The sequence below is a fragment of the Rhopalosiphum padi genome, chromosome 1, assembly GCF_020882245.1.
Source record: "Rhopalosiphum padi isolate XX-2018 chromosome 1, ASM2088224v1, whole genome shotgun sequence".
Classification (NCBI taxonomy): domain Eukaryota; kingdom Metazoa; phylum Arthropoda; class Insecta; order Hemiptera; family Aphididae; genus Rhopalosiphum; species Rhopalosiphum padi.
Genome location: NC_083597.1, coordinates 44,138,507 through 44,160,898, shown reverse-complemented (window position 1 = coordinate 44,160,898; position 22,392 = coordinate 44,138,507). Strand labels below are relative to the sequence as shown.

The window sequence follows — 22,392 nt, the reverse complement described above, 5'->3', positions numbered from 1 at the left end:
CGGCCGACCATTGGTGGCACCGTAAAAACAGGCTCGCACACTCACGCACATGTACACACACACAAACACATGACTACACATCGAGACGCACACCGTCAGACCGAAACGCCATCTTATGGCCAAAGTGCGTTTATTTGTGTTGGGCCGACGTACGTGACGGATACGGTCAGCGTGATGGTGGCGGAAGCGTTCGGGAAAGTAGCGTAAAATCGTCTTCGGGCCAGTCGGTGCACCATCAACCATCACGGTCGCATCTCTACGACACAGTCTTGCTCGTCGCGCGTTGTTTGTTGTGTCGTAGTCGTTTTTAATCATTTACCGTTCGTTTTATTCGTCCTCCCACCGAAAAATGTCGCGATCGCTGCCGTCCGTGTTCCGATCATCTCCGTTCCGATCGTCGGTTCGGTAGAGAGCGTCGCGATTTTAATATATCATCGGCCGTCGGTCGTCGCGGTGTGTTGTGGCGCGCGCTAGCCTAGTGCGACCGTGTCCGTCGTTGGTGCAGTTTTAGTGCGGTTATTAGTGGTGGCAGTTTTGGTGCGCGTTTCGTGTACCAGTATCTTCGAGCAGGGCCAACATGGAACTCCGGCTGCACAGCCCTGTGGGCGCCGATCCCGTCGTCTACAAATGGCCTATGATCATAGGCAGAGGATCGGTAAGTAACGATTGTGATAACATTGCGCGCGGTATGATGATGGTGTAACGCTCTTCTGGGACGGCGGGGCTATGCCGCAGACGGATAAATGACAAGTTAACCACTCGTCATGAGGGAGGGTACGCAAAATGATAACCGTTGTCGTTTTCCAAACATCAATATTTGTGGTGTCAGCGATACGCCGTAATGATGAAGACACGACCGATCCGTGATAATGTAATTTTGTGTATTGTGTTGTGATGGCGGTTCAATGAACTCTGTCGCACACGTCCCGATAGAACAGCTCTGCTGTATTGTGTGTGTGTGTGTGTATGTATATATATATGTAATTTTCTATTCGATATGATAGCATCATAATCGTCCGTTCGAATATTGTTTGAGGTATTCGATATTTGATTTTTTTCAAATCGATTTTGACGTTGTGTGTTTAGAGCAATATAATATTGTTAGTTGTGAAAAACTTCCGCTAACGAGATAACTTTTGGGGATAATAATTAGTAACGCTAACCGTGATAGGTACTAGGTGGGTATTGTGAACGATTCTACTGTCGAAACGCACATGAAGGTATCCAACGATAACAATTATTGATTATAATGACTATTTTTGGTCAGCTTGATCATTATTAATACTACATTCTAAATAATATTATCGTAACGTAATAGGTATGACCTTTTTGGCGTTATTTGTTAAATCACGGATCGTTAGAACTTAATGTTAGCATAACAATTCGTGTATGAATGGGTTTTTATATTTTTGTAGGGGGAGGATATCTGGCTTCTGTAAGTTTGTCATTATGATTTCAGAAACCAATAGTGTATTAATAGGTATTATTACTATCGAATATTAACGATGGTATTATTTTATGTTTTAGGACAAACACGATGGTGCACTGGGAATTATAGAAACAATAAAGTGAGTAACAAAGTAACAATTCATTTTTACCTATATAACTTGCGATTTTAATTGCATACGTGAGTAAACATATTTTCAACTGTTTGATATTTTTAATAGTAAGCATACGACCACTGCTAAACGATTTGATTACCGTCATGATTAAATCATTTATTTTTGCAATAGAGTAATAGAATTATTTATACAGTATTTCACTAAAATGTTCCCCTTTTAATTATAAAATGATCAATGTATTATTTTTAAATTTTAAATATGTGATTTTGGTTCAAATACTAATCATCTATATCTTATTTTGAAGTTTATTTCCATCTTAATTTATTTATTACTCATTAATAACTATCGTTTATCATTTATTTAAATATTTAAATATCTATATTATAAAATTAATAATGATAAATGATAATATTTCCAAATTATATTGTGTATTTATTACAACTATAATACACTAAGGCTAAGGCCTATGAATACAACCCACTCAAGGCTATATTTATACAACAGATTAAATATTTACTGGTTCAAGTAATTTAAATATGAAAAGATGTCTAATATTGACTGTTCTAGACATTTTATTAACAATGCATCATTTAGCAATGTACTACAGAATATTATTATCTACATTATCTGCTATATTTGGTACGTGCAGTTTCTCATAAGTCATAATTATTGTCACTTATATACATACCCATTTCTGCTGTAATATTTTCACAATTTTCTTCGTCGCGATATTTAATAAAAACAAATAGTTATTATATTGTTGTTATATTAAAATTATCACGTAATTTTGAGTATATTGATTTTACTAAGAATCATGTATTATCTATTGTATTTAACTACTTTGATACATTGCCTACCAAAGCTGTTGAAAAAATAAAAACCAGGAAAAACCGTCGATTTTAGACGCGCGTTTATTGGATTGTATAATTATTTTAATTGATGGTCATAAACGCGGGAACGGGTTATTCACAGATTTCCGATACGTTGACCTTGGGCATGATTTTTGTACACTCTAAAAATAGTTTTTGTGTAATCGTACTTCCTGTCGAATACTTTTCGTGTGATTTGTAAAATTTTGAAAAATTATGCTTACAAGGATAATAATTTTTCCCATGTCCCCGGCCACTGCGTGTAATTGTCTGTATAGGAATTGTATGAAGAAGGAGATCATTACCGATTTATTATAGACACAGACTAGCAGTTTAGGAGGCCACAAACCGGTTGTATCATCGGTTTAACGAACTCTGCCATAGCTATTGCTATTATGATCTATCTCATGTGGTGATTGCATTTATATTTTCGCTGATCACCATCGTTAAAATATTATAATATATTAATTATTTTTATCATATGTTCCTAACCGTAATAAACTAATAACAAATGTATGTATGTATAGATACGTAATTGACAATTGTTGATATTAGTGTAGGTAACATAATATTATATGCCATTTTGGAATTTCTTTAGGACACTACAATTTTTTTTTCATTTTCTTCTGTGACCGGTTGGGGGGTCAACATTTTGTAATATTTACGACCCTTTACCTGGACCCCTAGTCAGAGTCGTTTCTATCAACTATATCTATAACAATTCGCATTCCAATTATTGTATGTTTACCTAATATCTACTACAAATACTACAATATATATACTGTGGAAAAAGATTATACTATTGAACACGTATGTGGGGCTATATTATGTTATAAAATATATAATAATATACAAGGTACGAACAAAAATTACATGCTGGTCGCTGGACACGCTGTGGGTGAAAAAGGAGAAAGACGCACAAGGCACAACAATAGCACAGCGCGTACATTATTCGGTATAACAAAAGAGGAAGAAGACCAAAAAAAAATTCAAAACGAAGAAGAAACCTTGGTCGGAAACAACCGGTGCTGTTGCATTTTGATATTATTTTACTCCGCCCCGTTCACTTTTTAACTGGTACAACGAAATTGTATGTACTATGTTATTTTTTGCCTCCCGTTTTTCGGAGCATACGACAGACGTTTTTTCGTCGTCGTCGCGCGCGCGTTCGTGTTTCCTTCTTGGCGCACATCGTTCAATCGTTTTGCCGGCCGGCCGGGCAGGAGAGCGATGACCGTGGTTGCTCGGGGCCAATAACACTGCTGGCATCTTTCAAGGACACGGTTTGGCGGTAACCCCCCTGATCAACCGGATTCGTGAATAAAAATACAAGATTCTTATTGTCTGGTCGACAAAAAAAAAAATTATCCTTATATATATTATTATATTACAGTGGGTGGTTTTGCATTTTGACTGGTTTTTTGTTTTGACGGGCGCACTTTATACCAGAAGAGTTCGTCCCGCGTGCTTTTACGTATTTTTCGTCTGCGTTCAAATTATATCATTTTCGCTACGACTATACGATTGTCTCATGAACGTAGCAGGTAGCCGGTGTAATTTTTGTTTTGTTATTATTTTTGACCTGTTGGAATTATTTACTATTTCATTAACCAAATTGTTATTAAAATAACTATTGCGTTAATGAAATAACTATTTGAAAAATAATAACGAACGTCGTTTCAAATAAACGTATGACGAAGAACCTGGCTAAAATGTATACAATTATAAACTAAACATTCTACACGAAACGAACTAGATAATAATACTTCCTCAGACGTAATTATTACGAATAACCTCGTACACCTACGTGCTCAACAGTCGTCACGTGCAGTTTTACTTTATTAGGTTTATTCTTATTTTATTTGGAAAATTAAATATTCAATGAATACAAGAATGAATATTAATGAAGTTCATAAAATACTTATTTATTTTATATTAAATAACTGTATAACAAAATATTTATAATTATAATAAATAAATTATTTATTAAAATATTAGTTATCTTAAGGTTTGTCGTATATTCACGTTGATCAACTTGTTTTCTTGTTGCAAAAATGTTTTTAAAAAAAATAATAAATTCTTCATTTAGGTATATATAATGTATAACATAGATGCATTGATTTATTATTGCCTATCAAATTACTATGTACAGTTTTCTTTTATAATAAATTAATAACTTTACAATATAATTATTTAAAAAAAATAAAATAACATACAATTAATTGTAACTAATTAAAACATAAAATATAGGAAGTTTATTATAATGTTAAGTCAAAACTATACAAAATAATTTATCTTGAACGTCTATTCAATTTAGTATTTTATAACCCTTAACTGATTTATAAAAATAGTAGTTATCATTCTATTTGATTAAATTTTCATTCTAACTTAGAACTGTTGCTTTAAATAGACAATAGTATAATTTCCAATAATAAATAGGTGCTTTTCAAAAACTTAAGTTAATTTAATCCCACATATATTTGTTTTATTACTATGACCTATATTAGCTAAAGATTATTGTAAATTATATTATAAAACTAACAACTTAAAAGTTTGATACCATACTATTTGCAATGAATCTCATTTCGAGTGTAGCTGAATGTGACTAGATAAAAATTGATGCTTTCGTCAATTTATTTTATTATTATTTGTTTATATGTTTCCGCTTTGAAATTGTATAATATTCAATTTATAACATTCAAACTTCAAACATCACATATTATTCAAGATTTTCTAACAATTCAGCATAGTAATAAGAATGTAATTAGTAATTAACAAAATTAAACCTTTTACATTCATGTAAATTAATAGTTTATTTGTTTATTTTTCTAGGCAATTCCTAAAAACATAATTATTTGAACAATAATGCTATTGTATTTAATTACTTTTTTGTTTAATACAATTACTGATAATGATTTATAACTTAATACCAGTTATTATAAAAATAAAAAAAATATAAGAAATATAAATTAATACCTATAGTTTAAAATAAACACGAGTGTTGTATAAAAACTTTTAAATGTACTATAAAAGCTTATCATTTTGTATGTTTAGTTAAATTTTTTTTTAATTTTCTAATGTAATTTTAGATTTAAAACAAAGGTAAAAGTGTATAGTTGGTACACACAGAACATATTGACATTTTTCATAATATTTAATGTGCATTTTAAAAATTTGAAATTTTGTAATTTATGTATTTTATATATTATTTATTATTTTCTTTTTTTGTTTTCTTTTGATTAGGTTGTTTAAAGCAAATAAAGTATAAATATATAGAATTTGTTAGTTGAAACCAAGAACATTTCTAAAAAACTGTATATTTAATTTGAACACGTTTTTACATTAACCAATTTTGTCTTGATACTTTCAATAATTTAGTAATTTTATGTAGATACCTATCTATAACTTTTACTAGTCTAGTCTTCGTATTCAAATTAAATGAATACATTTGTATTCCTTTTTTGCTAAACTATAATATTCTTTATCACGTCAACAATTGTAAATCTAGGTCAATTGATAAATATGTATGTATATTTAAAATAATGAAAAGATAAACTATTATTATTTCATATGTATACAATTCACGTATATACTATGATTTGGGCTAGGCAAGGAAAGATTACCTAATAAAATTACTTGATATTATAATCTTATGTTTCATATTTATTTATAGGTAAGTATTTAAATCATTATTTATTTTTTATCAAGTATACCTATAATTATTACCAGTGCACTTTTAGATTATAAAATATCACCATACCATTAGGATATTACAGATATTACATATGTAAATTTAATGAAATAAAGGTCTATGAAAGGTGAAATCTTTTTTTTTTAACAGCAAAAGACATTGTGTATAGTTAATTTTTCTTCGTCTCGTATGGTTTTTAACAAAATATAAGAATATTAGTATTATGTTATCAAATAACATTGAATGTCGTTTACTGTTAAACGTGTTTAGTGTCGGCTCACATTCAGTTATAAAAAACGAGTATTTTCAACTAAGTGTATTAAACGTTTCGTAATATAATAAATATTATTAAATAAATATAATAACGTGAATATACCAATGATTTAATTAATATTTTCTTAAATTTAGTAATGAATTTATGATATACAATTATATATTAACCACGTGCACTAGTCTTGCAGTTTTTTGAACCAAATATTACATATTATTACGATTGTTAATAGACGTTTTTAAAATAAAACTAGTTTTAAGTTGGACAATTATCTTCAAACCCCGTGGAAGCCGTCGATAATATTACGGTGTTTTCCGCGTAATAAAAAAAAGGTTGCATTATTGCCATACGTTTTCATTTTGTGAACAATATGATATTATTTTTATCATTGTAAGCTAACTGCGTTCACTGTTGCGAATTATTATTGTTGTTGTTTTCTTCGTCGTCGTCGGTGAAATGTCCTAGAAAACTTCTCTCCAACGTCGCGGTTTATAACGGTTTTTTCTTTTTTTTTTCGTGCAATGAACGCATTATTACTATATAGAAGAGAGTGCAGTGGCACCTGTGCTAATGGTGGTGGTGGCTAAGGCACTATGCGTAGTTCGAACCGGTTTTCTATGTTTCGTTACATAACGGTTCGTGGTCACAACTAACAATATATATGTATAATAATAATGGTAGTTATTATGGTATTAATACTAGTAATACTGATAATTATATATATATTATACTTGTCCGCATCAGCGACAGGTATTATCCACCACCACCACTGCGGACAGCGATTACCACAGTTTCGATGATTACAACAATACTCTTATTTATTATCAATAATAACATATCGACGTCGCAAGCATCCTGGGTCGTTCCACTGCGTCGTCATCTCAAACCGTATACGAATTGAAATATTATGACGTATATGAATCGATTTATCATAATTATTTTATAATATTGATATTAAACAATGCATGCGGATGGTCGACGTTCACCAGTATCATTACCTGCCCGGCCAGGCAGGAAACAGTGAAACCGTTGAATTGTGCGCTGGCCGGCCGAGAGAAAGGAAATCACGAGGTCACGCGCCGAGCCCGCGGGGCCGTAGTCGCGGGATGAGCACTGGCACACCACCACCGGCAGCAGCCCGATTACGCATATATTTGTATGTTATTTTACATTATCGATCGGCGGCGAGGCCCTCGACCTCGGCGCTCGGAAGTGTCTGCGGACTGCCGCCAACAACCCCGGACGGTTGCGAGTGTGTACAACGACAATACCGTGGCCGCATTCTCGAGTGACGTCACGAAAGTGTATGCCATTCTGTCGGCGAGGGTTAAAATTCCCCTCCTGCCTCCAACCCTCTTACTACGTGATTGTTCGTTTAGTCGGGGCGCGAGCGTGGTGGTGCTCCATTTCGGTGATCACCCGAGTATTTTCGTCTTGTATAAGGGAAGTAACATTTTGTTGTTTTTATGCGTTTTGTGTATTTTCCAAGTAGAAATTTTCGGTCGTTTATTATAATTATTATATTTCTAGACGAATTCGTTCTAAATAATCTAACCCTAACCCTCCACACTGATCGTATTTTATTGACGACAGATGGCAAAGAAGAGATCCTTGTGATTTCCAGCGCCTGCGCTTCCCCTGCATTAACTGCATTACGTTTATTGTAAACTATCCCGTCGACAATGTTGTATGTATGCGCCTATACTTTAACGCAGACACGCAGTGCATATCAAGACAGCACGATCAATATTGATTCGTGTAAACGATGAATAAAACCCGTTCATTGATTATCGCTTAAAACTCCATATTATCTTTATTCGCTAATCACTATTAATTAATTATAATACGTATCTAATACTAATATCATAATTAGATTTTATATTACGCTTAAAACTGTTTTCGTATAGTAGAATAATTGATAATATTGTTTTATGGATAATTTAAAGTATCCATTTTCACATTAACGCGAAAAGAACATTATAAATTATAATATAAGACTATTATTATTGCCTAGTAGCTAGTGTTAACTGTTTCATGTTTTTTTGTTAGGGTATTTATTAAACTTATTCTTATCACAAAAGTATTCCTATACATTTTGAAATACACCAGTTTTTACTGGTGAATTAGCTAGAATTCTTAAGAAGATCTTGTGTACAGTGTACAAACATTATAAACTTTAAACTTTAAAATGTTATTAATTTAAATATCCTATTTTTTCGTTATGGAAACTTTTATATAAGAATTAAAGATTACAGTATATTTTTAAAACGAATTTCCTGGTTGAAATGTAAAAATAAATATTTACGTTTTTATCTCTATTTTATATTCAGGGTTATCATTCTATACTTATTACAATAACTTATAATTTAATAATGATGTATTAAAAACAAAGTTTTAATCATGTATGTTATTACTTATTATAATTGCTATGCAAGATTTTTTTCAACTGCTTTTCGATGTGATGAATGGAGGGTGACAATGACAATTACAAATTATCTACTAAAAACTATTTCGTGTGACCCACACTAACTCAAAAACCTATGACCTGTGTACTATTTAGTATTGATACTTTGTGCACATCATAATATAATGCATTGTATTCCTTCTAAATATTTTAGTCACATTAAGTTTAATTACATAATGAAATAATAGCTCACCGACGAAATTATTTTATTTAACTAAACATTAAAACGTACCACGTGTCTCGATAGTGTGTATAGCAAGTTAATTAGATATATTTAGTAGTTACTTGCCTTCCGGGTTTTTAATATATTTTATTTTGTTCAATGTCACATGTAACGCACCTGTTGCTGTGGTATATAGCTGGGTACAATTCTCGTGAATAGGAATTATGTTTCAGAAAATTATTTGCTGAATTCGTGTTTTCAAAATTATCATCTTGTACAGACCGTATTTTAATATTTTATATAGAGCGTCCTTGTAGCTATAATTTTTGATATATGCATAAATGATGGATACTTACAGTTTAGTGTATTAATTTTAATCACCATAAACGTCATATTTTGAATACTTTACGTAACACAAGACACTAGTCAATAAATATATCAAGATTCGTTTACTAGTTATTTGAAACTTGTATTTGTTTTATTAGAATATTCTAAAAATAATTTTAATGACCATGATGTGACACGGTTGGAAAAAGTATTTTTTACTATTTTGCGGTTTATTGGTGATAACATTTTTTTCAAAATATACTGCGCAAATCACTGTTGCAACTTTGCAAGGACAACTTAACGTTATCAGCGTCGTAATAGTCACCAATAATAATACTATGGAAAGAGGAAAAAACCTCATATTAACCTTGGCCTCGATTCCATATTATTATTATGCATTTTGTGCACCAAGTTCACAAACTGCAGTAAATTATAAGCAAAAATAACAATTACCATAATATTGTACTGTTATCACAATATGTTTATTCATACATTAATGAAAATAATACAGGCTTGTTTAACAATAGACACAATATTTTGAAGAATATTCAAGTGCATGATAATTGTTTCTATAATCTTAGTCATAATCACAAATCAAAAATTTAAAAATAAAAACTATATTTTTATTATTTTCTACATTTATTGAAAATAATTTGTACATAAATATAATATAACAAGTTAAAAATAATTACTTTATAGTAATAGTTTTTGACATGATTTTTCTTTCTTCGATGATTGTATTTATACTCTAAATACTAAATAACCAATTAACTACTAATTTGAAATTTTATTTTTATTTATCGAAGCTCACAAAAAAACTATTCTGCTTCAAATATTTTTATTTATTTTTTAACTTTAATTATATTACATACATTCTATACATCATTTTATAATAAGCATGTTTGAGGATTTACAATAGCTTCAAATATGAATGGAAAATAGTTTGTCATCATTCATAAAAATAAAATACATACAAAATTTAAGAAATATGAAAATTGCTTTCTGCTTATTGAATTAATAATTGTCGAAGTATGAAATCGATGTCCTTTGTAAAAATTTGTTATTTTGGAGAAGTTTACTTTGCTTCTGTGATAACTTAATCCTATAATTTATTTATTATTATTTTTTCTTATAGATTGGTGTCTGATGATTTCCCTGACATGAAGATTCCTCTAGAAAACAACATACTTTGCAACTACGACACAAAATCGTAAGTTATTGAGTCATCTTGTATTTATAACCATAACAATTAATGTCATTGTGTCAATTATCCAAAACGAATCATTTATTTATGTATTTTCTTGTTGTAGATATGACAGCATGAAGTCTTTGTGCGACAGGTTCAACAAGGCTATTGACAGCATGGTTCAAATGGTAAATAGAAAATTGAAAAAATATCGATTTTTTTCCCTGCGATTTGTATTCAAAGGGTTGTATTTTAAATGGGCGCCATTTGTTGTGGGGTGACAAAAATGTAGGGTGTTCGTATTCATCGAAAATGCAATGCCTACGTGACCTTATCCTTTTAATAATAAGCGATGCTGGTGTTCCACAATACCTAACTATAATACATTTATAGCGTGTTTTTACAGTGTTACCAAATTTGAGGGAAAAATCAAACTACATATTGGTCTGATTTCGAAAAAGAAAATAATAAAATATTTAAAAAAACGTAACAGATGTAATATTTGCTATTCCTAAGTAACCTAAGCCACTTCATTTTAATAGTTCTAGTAATTATTCACTGGTTATTACGAGACCCAACTTCTTCCTATACAGTTTTAATCGACGACAAAATATTTTATATAAAATTAATATAATAGATAGTGATCATGAACGGCAACAGCAAGCAGCTGTTCCCTTCTATTTCGTCTGGTAGTCCCAGCAATCCCTACATTACATTGTAACGTAATTTACAACCTGCGTATTTGGCAGCCCCACCTGCCTTGCCAGATGTATGTTAGGCTATGGTATTTATATTTCTCCTTATTGTATATTTTGCTGTAAAAGTATACACAATATAATAATAATATGTAGATTGTTGGCTTATAAAATATTATATTTTAAATTTTTTCTAGAATGTAAGTAATATTAAAATGCGATTTTCTATTTGTGTGTTATACACTTGGATTACAGTTGTTAAGAGAGTACACTTAACAATTACCAATGTTTTTTCCTTTTTTTAATATAAGCTATTTTGGAAAATAAAAATATGGTAGCCTATACTATGTATAACTAAAAAATAATAACTAACTTCATTACTACATCACTTAATTAAATATTTTTTATGATCATTATAGCTTGTGTTAAAAAATACTAATATAATTAAAAAAGGCTCATAAATTCTTTAAAATGAGATATTAAAAATCAGTAATTACTAACTATTAAAATCTGTTATAAAAGCATTTAGTATTTATAAAAAAAAAAAAATTATTTTATAAGACTGAGGGGAGTAAACAATGTAAAAATAATTCACTTTTATGTAAAATCTAGAGAATTTGTAAATGAAATATTCAGAGTAAAGTCCTCTAACTTTCTATCATTTTTTTTTCAACTTAAAATGTTAATGCTTCCCAGTTAATATTTTTAACATCAATAATTATTAATATTAATATTTATAAATTTATAATCAATGTTAAAATAATTAAATCTTGATCAAAATCATATCATTTTTTCAGAATAAAGGAACTTCTTTACAAAAATTCAGTAAAAAAGCATCTAGAAATCTTCTCAGACACATAATTCAACAAGTTTATAATGTTTCTGTCTCTGACCCTGATAAACTAAATCAATATGAACCATTTTCACCTGAAGTATGTATAATACATGTTAATATTAATCTCTTAATGTTTAACTTTGTTTAATATTCCTAATTGTTTACCCTTTAGGTATATGGAGAAACATCCTTTGATCTCATTTGTCAAATGATTGATCTGATTAACATTACGGAAGATGATATATTTATAGACCTTGGATCTGGTGTGGGGCAAATTGTTTTACAAATGGCAGCAGCCACTCAATGTAAAATCTGCTGGGGTGTTGAAAAAGCTGATGTCCCTTCATCATACTCAAAAGTAATGATATACCATTAAATTTTTCTTATATTATTAGTTTTTAAATTAATTGTGTTGATTATGTGTTTCTTATTAGTTTATGCATTTAAATTTTCAAAAATGGATGTCTTGGTATGGCAAAGAATGTGGTCAATATCAACTTGTGAAGGGCGACTTTTTGAGTGAAGAACATAGAGAAAAGATAACAAATGCAACAATTGTATTTGTGAATAATTATGCATTTGGGCCACAAGTAGACCATATGTTAAAACAAAGATTTGCTGATCTTAAAGATGGAGCCAGAATAGTTTCTTCAAGATCGTTTTGTCCACTTAATTTTAGAATGTCTGAACGCAATTTAAGTGGTAAATAAATAAAAATAAAAAAAAACTTTTTTTATTATTAATTCATACTTGTTATTTTATAAGATATTGGGACCATAATGCATGTATCAGCAATGGAGCCTATAACTGGTTCAGTTTCTTGGACTTGTAACCCTGTAAAGTATTATTTACATGTTATTGATCGAACAAAGGTAATTAATATTTTTAATTTTCACATTGTTATCTATGCTTTAATAATTTTATACTCAATATTAACCATGAATATAATATAACCATACATTGATGTTATACTCGCACTCCAACAAGCTATACTATTTTTGATCCTATAAAACTAATACTATTTTATATAGTTCATATTTATTTCATAACTGTTTTTATTACTATAGTTCATGTTGTGTTAAACTGATATGAATTTTATACAATACTTGTGTTTATAGATTTCATTTAATACCGTAAATAATAATATGCACATTTGAAAGATGAAACCTTAATCTTAAATATGTACTTAAATAATTTGTTTATTCAAAAAACTTTAATTCAGCTGAAGAGAACTTATAGAAAAATACTTGTTGATATCAATACCAATTTTACTAACTTTTTACAAATTTTTATAAATATTATCAGATGATAAATAATTAATTTAATGATATTTGAAGAAATCCATCCAACTAAGTTTTATAGTCTAAGATAAATTTTATTTATATCTTGATAAAATCATTTTTTCTCCATTTAATTAATTTGATCCCTTTTTAAAGTTTTAATATTATAGTAAATTGTATTATATTAATGCTTAAATTTTACTATACACTACATGTTTTGACTAGTAAGGCATTAGTAAACTATTGTTTTGATAAACTTTAATTAATGATAAATATTTCATCAGTTGTATAAAATATATATTTGTTTATGTATATTAAATATGTATTAATCTAATTTTAATGATATTTAATCTTTACTTAAAACTGTATTATTCTTATATTTAACTAGGTGGTGAATATTTTCATTATTTATTTTTAGTTTGTTTATTATTTCAAAGTTTACCAATGATTTATTTCATTTTTTTTTTTTTTTTTTTTTTTTTAATGGTATTTAGTTGTTTGTATAAAGTTCTTTTTTGTTTTTTAATGTCAACAGCTCGAGCGGTATTTTACTCAAAATAAGCCTCCCGTTCCAAAATCAAGGGTAATTAAACAACAAAATGTCTATTGATTACAATTAATGCTTATATTTTTAATAGACTTAAGAAACATTTATTTTACTCATTCATCTTTTTATTTTTTCAATCTGCAGTATTGTCCACTCACGAACAGCATTTATCGAAAGGACATGCAGTTTTATTTTTTTATATTTCTAAAGTATTATTAATTTTAGGTGAATGGAGATAAACAAAAATTAACAACTACCATTTCTGTTAATAATTGTTCATCTGATGATACAGACTCATTGTTTAGTACTTTAAATGGTGATAGTGTAGATGGAAGCGCTACCAATGGATTGACATCGGATAAAACTATAACAAACAACAATGGACAATGCACATGGTCAGATGTAGGTGGACAAAATAGTGAGGAAGAAAATGAGAATAACACAGGTACTTCTTTTGTGGTATAATCAAAAACATAATTGCATATCTTTAATGAATTTAACTCATGTTTACAGACAATCATAGTAGAACTACTCGTAAAGTAATGAAGCGTAACACACCACGGCGGAGTCGTAGTTTCAAAATTGCTCCTACTACGTATTTAAACAGATCACATTCTGAGACAACTGTTCCTGAAAAAAAGACTGTAGAAAAAATTGCAAAAGGAAAACGAGTTGTTTCTACTAATCGCAAACAAAAGGCTAAACGAAAGCCACCAAAACGTAATGTTAAAATATCAGCATCTTTAAATTTATTACATAGTGAGACAGTATTAAGTACCACACCAGAAGTATCGATGAGTATCAAGGAACCTCCAAAAGGTTGTGTTGACCACACTTTGACTTCAATTACGGGAGTGGGAGCTGGATATGCAGCTACTCATACTGAACTTCCTCCACCCACTGGAGATATTCCATACTCATTACAATTGCTTTTAGATGATTATAAAGAAGGATTTATGAACATGATTAATATGTTTAAGACCCAGAAATTCCGTGAAGATGTTGAAGCACAAATAAAGGCTGAAAGGGTAAGAAAAATAAAACATTTATTATTATTATAATATATATACAAATACACTTACAAATCAATTATTATTTTAGGAAAAAAAACAAAATTCAAACATGAAAATAAATCAAATAAAAAAACAAATTGACCATCTAATTAAAGATAGCTGTAGTCTATTAAAAACCCGTATGAAGGAACTTGATATTTATCCTACTAATACCACAGGCGATGTTTTGACAGCAGCTAAAGTAATTGTATTGCGCCATAAAGATCTACAAACTAAAGTGGCTAAAATTAAAAATGAAGTAAGTTGGAATTTTAAAACTATCTAAGCCTATTAAAAAAAAAAAAAAAAAAAAGTAAAATAATTTATACAATACTTATTTTATAGACAAATGTATTGGAGAATCAACATTGGGACTATTACTGTAAAAGAGCTGCTGAGGTGAATGCTGTTGGTACTCCTGGACATTTATTACTACATCAAACTGAGAACTCATCAGATCAAGAAATAAACACCCAACGTTTATTAATGACAGAACTTATGGTCAATCGTAAAAGAAAGCATGCTTTGTCTACAAATATTGAAGGAGTCAAAACTGAGATTGATAACTTAGAAAAACAAAACACAACAAGTAAGTTCAATAATTCTTTAGTGAATCAAATGTGTAACAACAAAAAATCAAGAATTCGCTCCCAAGACTGGCCAGAAGTGCCAGATATAGCTAGAATTGATGAAAAAAATCCAGAAATTCTGGCACAAAAAATATTAGAAACTGGTAGACAAATTGAAGCCAGAAAAATAATTGAAAATGGCAGACAAGTTGAATTATCGACACGGTATCAACGCTCAAATAAAATCTTTAATAGAAATTCATCAGATACCCCACTTCAAGTGCCTTTTTATGATGAACATGTCAAAGATCTCATTACAAATGCTTTAAATGAACCATCATCTAAAGCACCAGACTATTCTACTGTATCACCTGCTAAAGTTGCTTTACGGAGGCATCTATCACAGGTAAAGTAAAACAATTATAATATTATGTGCCATGTTAAATTGTATATTTACAACTAATCTGTAATATTATTTTTAGGAAAAAATTTCACCTAGTTCTCCAATACAACAACAAAATGTCATAACAAGAACAATTGGTGATGTACTAAATAATGAAATTGAAAGATGTTTGGAAATGGACAGACATAATCGAACACTAGAAATAAGCAATCAGTCTATAATTAATGCTGTTGTACCATTATCCATGCATAATAGAAACAATGATACCACCCAAGCTATAAATCAGACTTTACCTTCAGAAAAACGTTCATTTATGTACATACCATTACCAAAAGCTGAACTTAAACCATACCAAGAATCTTTATTTAGTGATGATACCCCTCCTCCTCATTTAACCATTCTCAAAGAGGAACCTGTTGAAGGGTAATTGTGTTAAATGTCAATTAAAATAAACTATTTTAGTGATATTTTCTAAAAATTATATTTTGTTTATTAGACTGGCTGCATCATTACACGATCGACTATTAGATAATGATGGAGATGATAGTAATGGTGATGAAGGCTTGTCATTTAAAGAAGAAAAGACTGAATCCGACACTCAATCACCACATAGAACACTCAAACGCAGTTCTGAATCACCTGGCCCATTGAATGCTAAAAAAATGACACCTATGTCTGAAAGACTTCCCTCTGAAGAAGGTATTTGATTTTAAGTATTTCATCCAAACTTGTTTTAGATTTTGGTTTTGGCGTGTAATTTGAATTCGTTTTCACATTCAACTTCCAAATAGATGTTTTATTTTTCTATCAGACAATCACCTGATTGTTTTAATGTTGTATTATTTAGCTTGGCTTAACCTACACTTAAACATTTTCACAGACATAATATTTATAGTCTTGTAAACTGTATTTGTTTTAATAATTTAAAAATATTAAACAGTGGTGGTGGCCATGTGCAATTATATAAATAATTTTTATATGAGAAAATAAGATATTTATAATTTTATCTACTACTATTTTTTTTATTATTATTATATTATCAATATTATTTTTATAATTATTATTATTATTACTATTATTGTGATTATTGTTACTATTATGAATATTTTATAGTTATTGTTATTATTATTACTACTACTACTACTACTACTACTACTACTACTACTACTACTACTACTACTACTACTACTACTACTACTACTACTATTAAACTACTGCAGCTACTGTTATTATTATCATTGATGTTATTTATAGAATAAACTTAAAATCTATATCATTTCAATAGTTTTATCTCAAGTGCTCAAGAGCCAAACTTTTAAAAACTCATTATCCTCTTGTTTTTAATACTCCCAAATATATGTAGTCTATTATATAATGTATTATTTAAAAATTACTTTTGATCATTCTTACTGCTACAATGATTGTAACTAAAATATTTTATTAAATTAATTTTACTTTTTTTTTTTACTATTATCAATACAAAGAAAACAAATGTTCAACCAAATACTAATGATTCTTATGGAGTAATTTATTTACACTCATTGCATGTTTTGCTGGTTTTTTGTTGCTTGTCACGCTTATTAATTTCTATTTTAGGACTTAATACTCGTACTCTAAAGTATGCTGCAAGAAGTATTATTTAGCTGTATAAATAGAGACTTTAGCTGGCCTAATGGAATTGGATTACATAGTAAAATATTAAGGTGAGTGCACTGCATTGCGTTGTACAATACACAATATTATATTTTGGCATGTTTATGTTGTTTGTACAAAGTAATTGTTTTATAAAATCTTATTCTTTTTTTTTTTTTTTTTGGTTTGGTGCACGTAAAATATTACAATAAAAATATTTTTTTTTTTAAGGTACATCGGCATTTTTTTTGTTTTACAAGTGCGTAACAACAATTTTCCTTAAGCTTCATTAGTTTTAACATTAGTGTGAATTTACCTATTATTAAACTTAGGTAAAAACATATATATATATATATTATTTGAATATACATTTTCATAATAATTGAATTTTTAAACGAGTTATCAATGAAAAATATTTCAATTTATTGCCCATTTTGCTTGAAAATTAAATATTGTAAAAATACTGAAAATGTTTGGTATCTTAAATTTTGAAGATATCAATTTACAATAATATTATAACTAGCAACTGAATGTAAATTATTGATGCACTTGTAAGACTTAGATAATAAATGCAAATATGATGTCCTCTTAAATATAAATAATATTTTATAATTTTGAAGTTTGTTTGTTTGTTTTTTTTTTTAACAAATAACTTTCAATGGTTTTTAATTAGTAGTTAATTAATTGTTTAAAATCACAATATTTTGTTCAACACATTTTAAGACATTTTGTGAACACAATTTTCTTATTTTATTTTACTTGCATATCCATTTTTCAAATGTATACAGAACAAAATACCTTATATTTATTTTTATACTGACACTTTCAACATACAATATTTAGTATACATAAATACAAAATTATAAAATCAGTTAAGGAGCAATTTGATTTTTTTAAATTAAATTTTAATTTGTTGAAAGCTCAGTTAGTTTATGCTATATAAATTAAATTTAAAAACAGATTAAATATTTTCAAAAACAGTACCTCTTAAATTTGTATCTACTATACAACCATATTTTAAGTTATATATGTATAATTTGTTTTCTTAACAAATTGATTTAGAAAAAAAAAAACAATACTTTTTACAAATTTGTATTAATATGATTTAATATTTGTATTTATTCCTGTAATAAAACAACATATTTGTTTATTTGTGAATCAATAAATGTCTAGTGTTTAGTATTATTGCATGCCTCTGGCTAAAATCTATCTAAACTTTCCATCTATAATATTTTCTATTTATTTATAAAAACCATTAAACTTACCATATTTAACAATATTAATTTAAAATTATTAAAACAACTAATTATTTGCCTGGATAAATCAATAATCTGAATATTTTAATCACAATAATGTAACTTTTGGTTTTTACTTTATTGTTTAACCTTTATTTTACTAAAAATATGTCTACTTTTAGATGAAAAATGGAATGATCGCATTCGTGAAAGATTTGATAGCTTGGTAACATTTGCATCACTAGAGTTGGATAAACGGCGTCGTAATAGTTCAGATGCTGCTGCCGCTAATACCAGTCCCGATAGTGGTATTGGTCATGGTGATCCACCACCTGCCTTACAGCCGCCACCATCACCTTCACCCCCATTTTCACCAGCTCCTTTAGATGGACCATACAGCCCTGTACCTGCTCCTGCAGTGACTGCTCCAAACATACCATTAAGATATCAACGACATACTAACCACAAAAAGAAATCTTTTCGTGATAAATATCGGTCCACTGGACCTAAAGCAAAAACTTGGGCTGCCAAATGGATGGATGCTGAAATTCAAAGCACAAGCAATTTTTTTTAATGCAAGTATTTATTTTACTAAAATTCCTTTTTCATAACCCTATTAGTTCAAATTTAAATGATTAAAAATTGTTAAAATAACTTTTTCTCACCAGTAACAAATTTCAATTAATCTAATATTATTAGTTCATCAATTAAAAAAATTAAAAATCCGAATTATGTGATAATTTTCTTTTTTTTAATACAAGTGGGACAATGTTATTTATCATTCACTCCATATAATTAATATTCTTGACTTGAATCTAGATTTTTTTTAATACAGGTTCCTTGTTATTGTATTTTTCAACAGTACACATTTTTATTGAAGAAAAGTTAATAAATTATAATTATAATAATTATACTTTTAATGAATTTATGTTTAAGCAATATTTTTAACTGCCTTATAGTTTGATTTGTTTACCGATTGTTTGATATCATTAACTAGTATTTATTAATATTATTATTTATTCTTTTCTTTTCTTTTTTTTTTTTTTTTTTGTTATCCTATACTGATTTTAGAATAATAATTAATCAAATAAATAATCTATTCAAAATAAATATTCTGAATAGAAATTAAGTACTTAACATTGTAAATAATTTAAAAATGTGTACAGTAAATAAAATATTAATTAGGCATCCCAATACCATAGAAATAATGTGTTCTTTATTGTTTATTTTAATTTTTTTTTTTTTTTAATATTGTTATTAGTATAGGTACTTATAAATATATTTTTTGTCATAATCTGTGTCTCCTCTATTTTATTTATTTATTTATTTTTTATTATTTTTTTTTTTCGTCCGTATAGCTCATCACTGCCTTTATATGGAGGCCCCCATATTTATAAATATGTACCTATAGTTCTATAAATTAACAATTAGTATAAACAATTTATTTTTTTTTTTTTGTAAATGGGGGAACTTAGACTTTTTTCAGACATCTTTTTATAATCAATTTTTCAAACTGCCACTCGTTAAAAGTGTTCAAATTTAAATTGTAAACCATTTCTTTTTTTATTTATTGCAATTTGCATAATGTTTTGTTCCTAAGTTATTATATAGTTCTCCAATTTTGTACAGAATATTTTAGTGGACTTTTTGACAGATGTTATTTATTTCTTTTTATAATATTATTAAGAATATTGTACTTGAAGTACAAAATTATGTTACATACTAATAAAGTATTGTAAATACATGTTAAATATTATATTGTTTTGATGGTACATATTTTTGTTTTTTAGTTTGTTCTATCACATAATTTATATATATTCCTTAAATTAAATTTAATGTATAATTTTTATATTCCTATAAGTGAAAAAAATATCCTTAATACAGTAGTTCTTAAATCGTTTTGATTATAGAACTTTACTTAGTACTTGAAAAAATTATAAGTGGAATGCAAAAGTGTAAAAAACAATGTGCATACTCGAATATTTAAATGTCTTATTGCTGTATAACTAGAAGGGGCACGCATAAATATTTATTAAAAAGAAGAGAAACTTGGTTCTTCCCGCATCCCCCAAAATTTAAGCGCTACATGGTGATCAGTTATTCTTTGACCTTCGCAAAAATTACAAGACATATTGTAATTTGTTGCACTGATAAAATATATATATTATATAAACTATACGCACTATCTATCAAAATAATTTTTAAAGTTTAATTTTGTAAATTAAATAACATTTTTAATTTGATTGTTTTCATTTCATTCAGGAAATGACTGAGCGAATTTACCACCTTTAAAGAATTATTACACAGTATATATGTTATGTACACAGCATAGTGCAGTTATCGGTTAATAAATTATTAATAAAAAATTAATCAAAAAGTGGTTCTGTAATAGAAGCTGTTAGAAATGATCAAAATATTAGTTTTACTTATGATACTATCACAAATTATATAAAAATATAATTATATAATTCTGTGATATTACTGAACGTTATAACCGCAACAAACTCATTTAAATGTATAGCGCTGGTCAAACATTTGCGATGACCATTTATAACTAAAATTGTTAAAATTTAACTCTTAAGTAATTCCCAAATTATTATATAAATAATTTAGTACTGAATTTTAAACTGCCTAGATAGGCAGTGACCTAGCTGGATTATGTAAGATTATTATCAAAAGGTCTTCAATATTATACTTTTTGTATAATTTATTTCAGAATTCACATAGTAAATGGCAACATTTTTGAATTGTTTATGCTCAATTGAGAAGGTTTTCTTTTAGAATTCTATATCTTCTAATACGCCAACAAATTTACTCAATTTTGTCGTACATTGACTTTGAGAATTGTATTTATTTATAGTCATAATATCACTTACCTGTTAATATATTAAATTAACTCTATGACCTGGTTAAGTTTTTTGAATACAAAATTATGGTTTTACCTATTTTTGGTTTTAATATTTTCTTTTTTTTTTAGTTTTCCTCCTTTCCATATACTTTAGCCCAGGGCCTAAAATACTGTGTCCCCTCAAAATCAAAGTGAGTCCACTGAATGACAAATGTGTGTCCCAAGTTTTATAACGTTTTTAGTTTTGATTACAGAAATAAGTAATAACATATATTTAGGAATTTAAATACAGTTTAAAATATTTTGAACTTATTGTTGTATTTATTTTTATTTTTTTAGTCCAGCATCATATAAATAATATTGATGTGACAGATACCTAAATGGTACATAAAAGCGGAGAGATTTTGGGAGTTTTAACCTCCAGATTTTTTTTGCTATAGAAATCTGTCAATGCCCAAAGGTAATAGTTAAATTAATAAGTGAAGTGTGTAATTAGATGTTTTTTAGGCCCTGATTTAGCTAGCCTATATACTTACACAAATCTTGATAATAAATTACTTATATTTAATTCAATCATTACACTAGCATAGCAGTATGACATAATACATATAATAAATATAATATAAATAATATAATATTATGTTACAGTAAAATATGTTAAATTTATATTAACGTTATTAACCAACAATTAACATTAATAGATAATAATGAATATTTTGCTAGGTTTATAATGTTAATTACTTAGGATTTATGTTAATTCTAA

The 22,392-nt window shown here is 28.2% G+C and overlaps 1 protein-coding gene across 4 annotated transcripts; it reads left to right on the top strand.

The window, feature by feature from the left end:
* The first annotated feature begins 109 nt into the window (after positions 1-109).
* On the top strand, positions 110-20,553 carry LOC132932086 (histone-lysine N-methyltransferase, H3 lysine-79 specific). 4 transcript variants are annotated; one of them, XR_009662810.1, is made up of 17 exons: positions 110-655; positions 1,528-1,568; positions 10,483-10,557; positions 10,658-10,721; positions 12,026-12,160; positions 12,236-12,421; positions 12,498-12,765; positions 12,829-12,935; positions 13,879-13,926; positions 14,116-14,335; positions 14,404-14,918; positions 14,992-15,201; positions 15,288-15,917; positions 15,994-16,337; positions 16,411-16,613; positions 17,511-17,617; positions 18,964-19,101. XR_009662810.1 is itself a non-coding variant. In XM_060998295.1 (17 exons), exons 1-16 carry the CDS (start codon positions 578-580, stop codon positions 19,353-19,355), a joined length of 3,516 nt encoding a protein of 1,171 aa, XP_060854278.1. In that variant the 5' UTR covers positions 112-577; the 3' UTR covers position 19,356; positions 19,617-20,553. The 4 variants fall into 4 exon arrangements, 3 of the variants coding, with proteins under 3 accessions (XP_060854280.1, XP_060854278.1, XP_060854277.1); XM_060998295.1 differs by lacking the exon at positions 17,511-17,617 and adding an exon at positions 19,617-20,553 and having other exon boundaries at positions 112-655; positions 18,964-19,356; XM_060998297.1 differs by lacking the exon at positions 18,964-19,101 and having other exon boundaries at positions 17,511-17,621.
* The last annotated feature ends 1,839 nt before the right edge of the window (positions 20,554-22,392 follow it).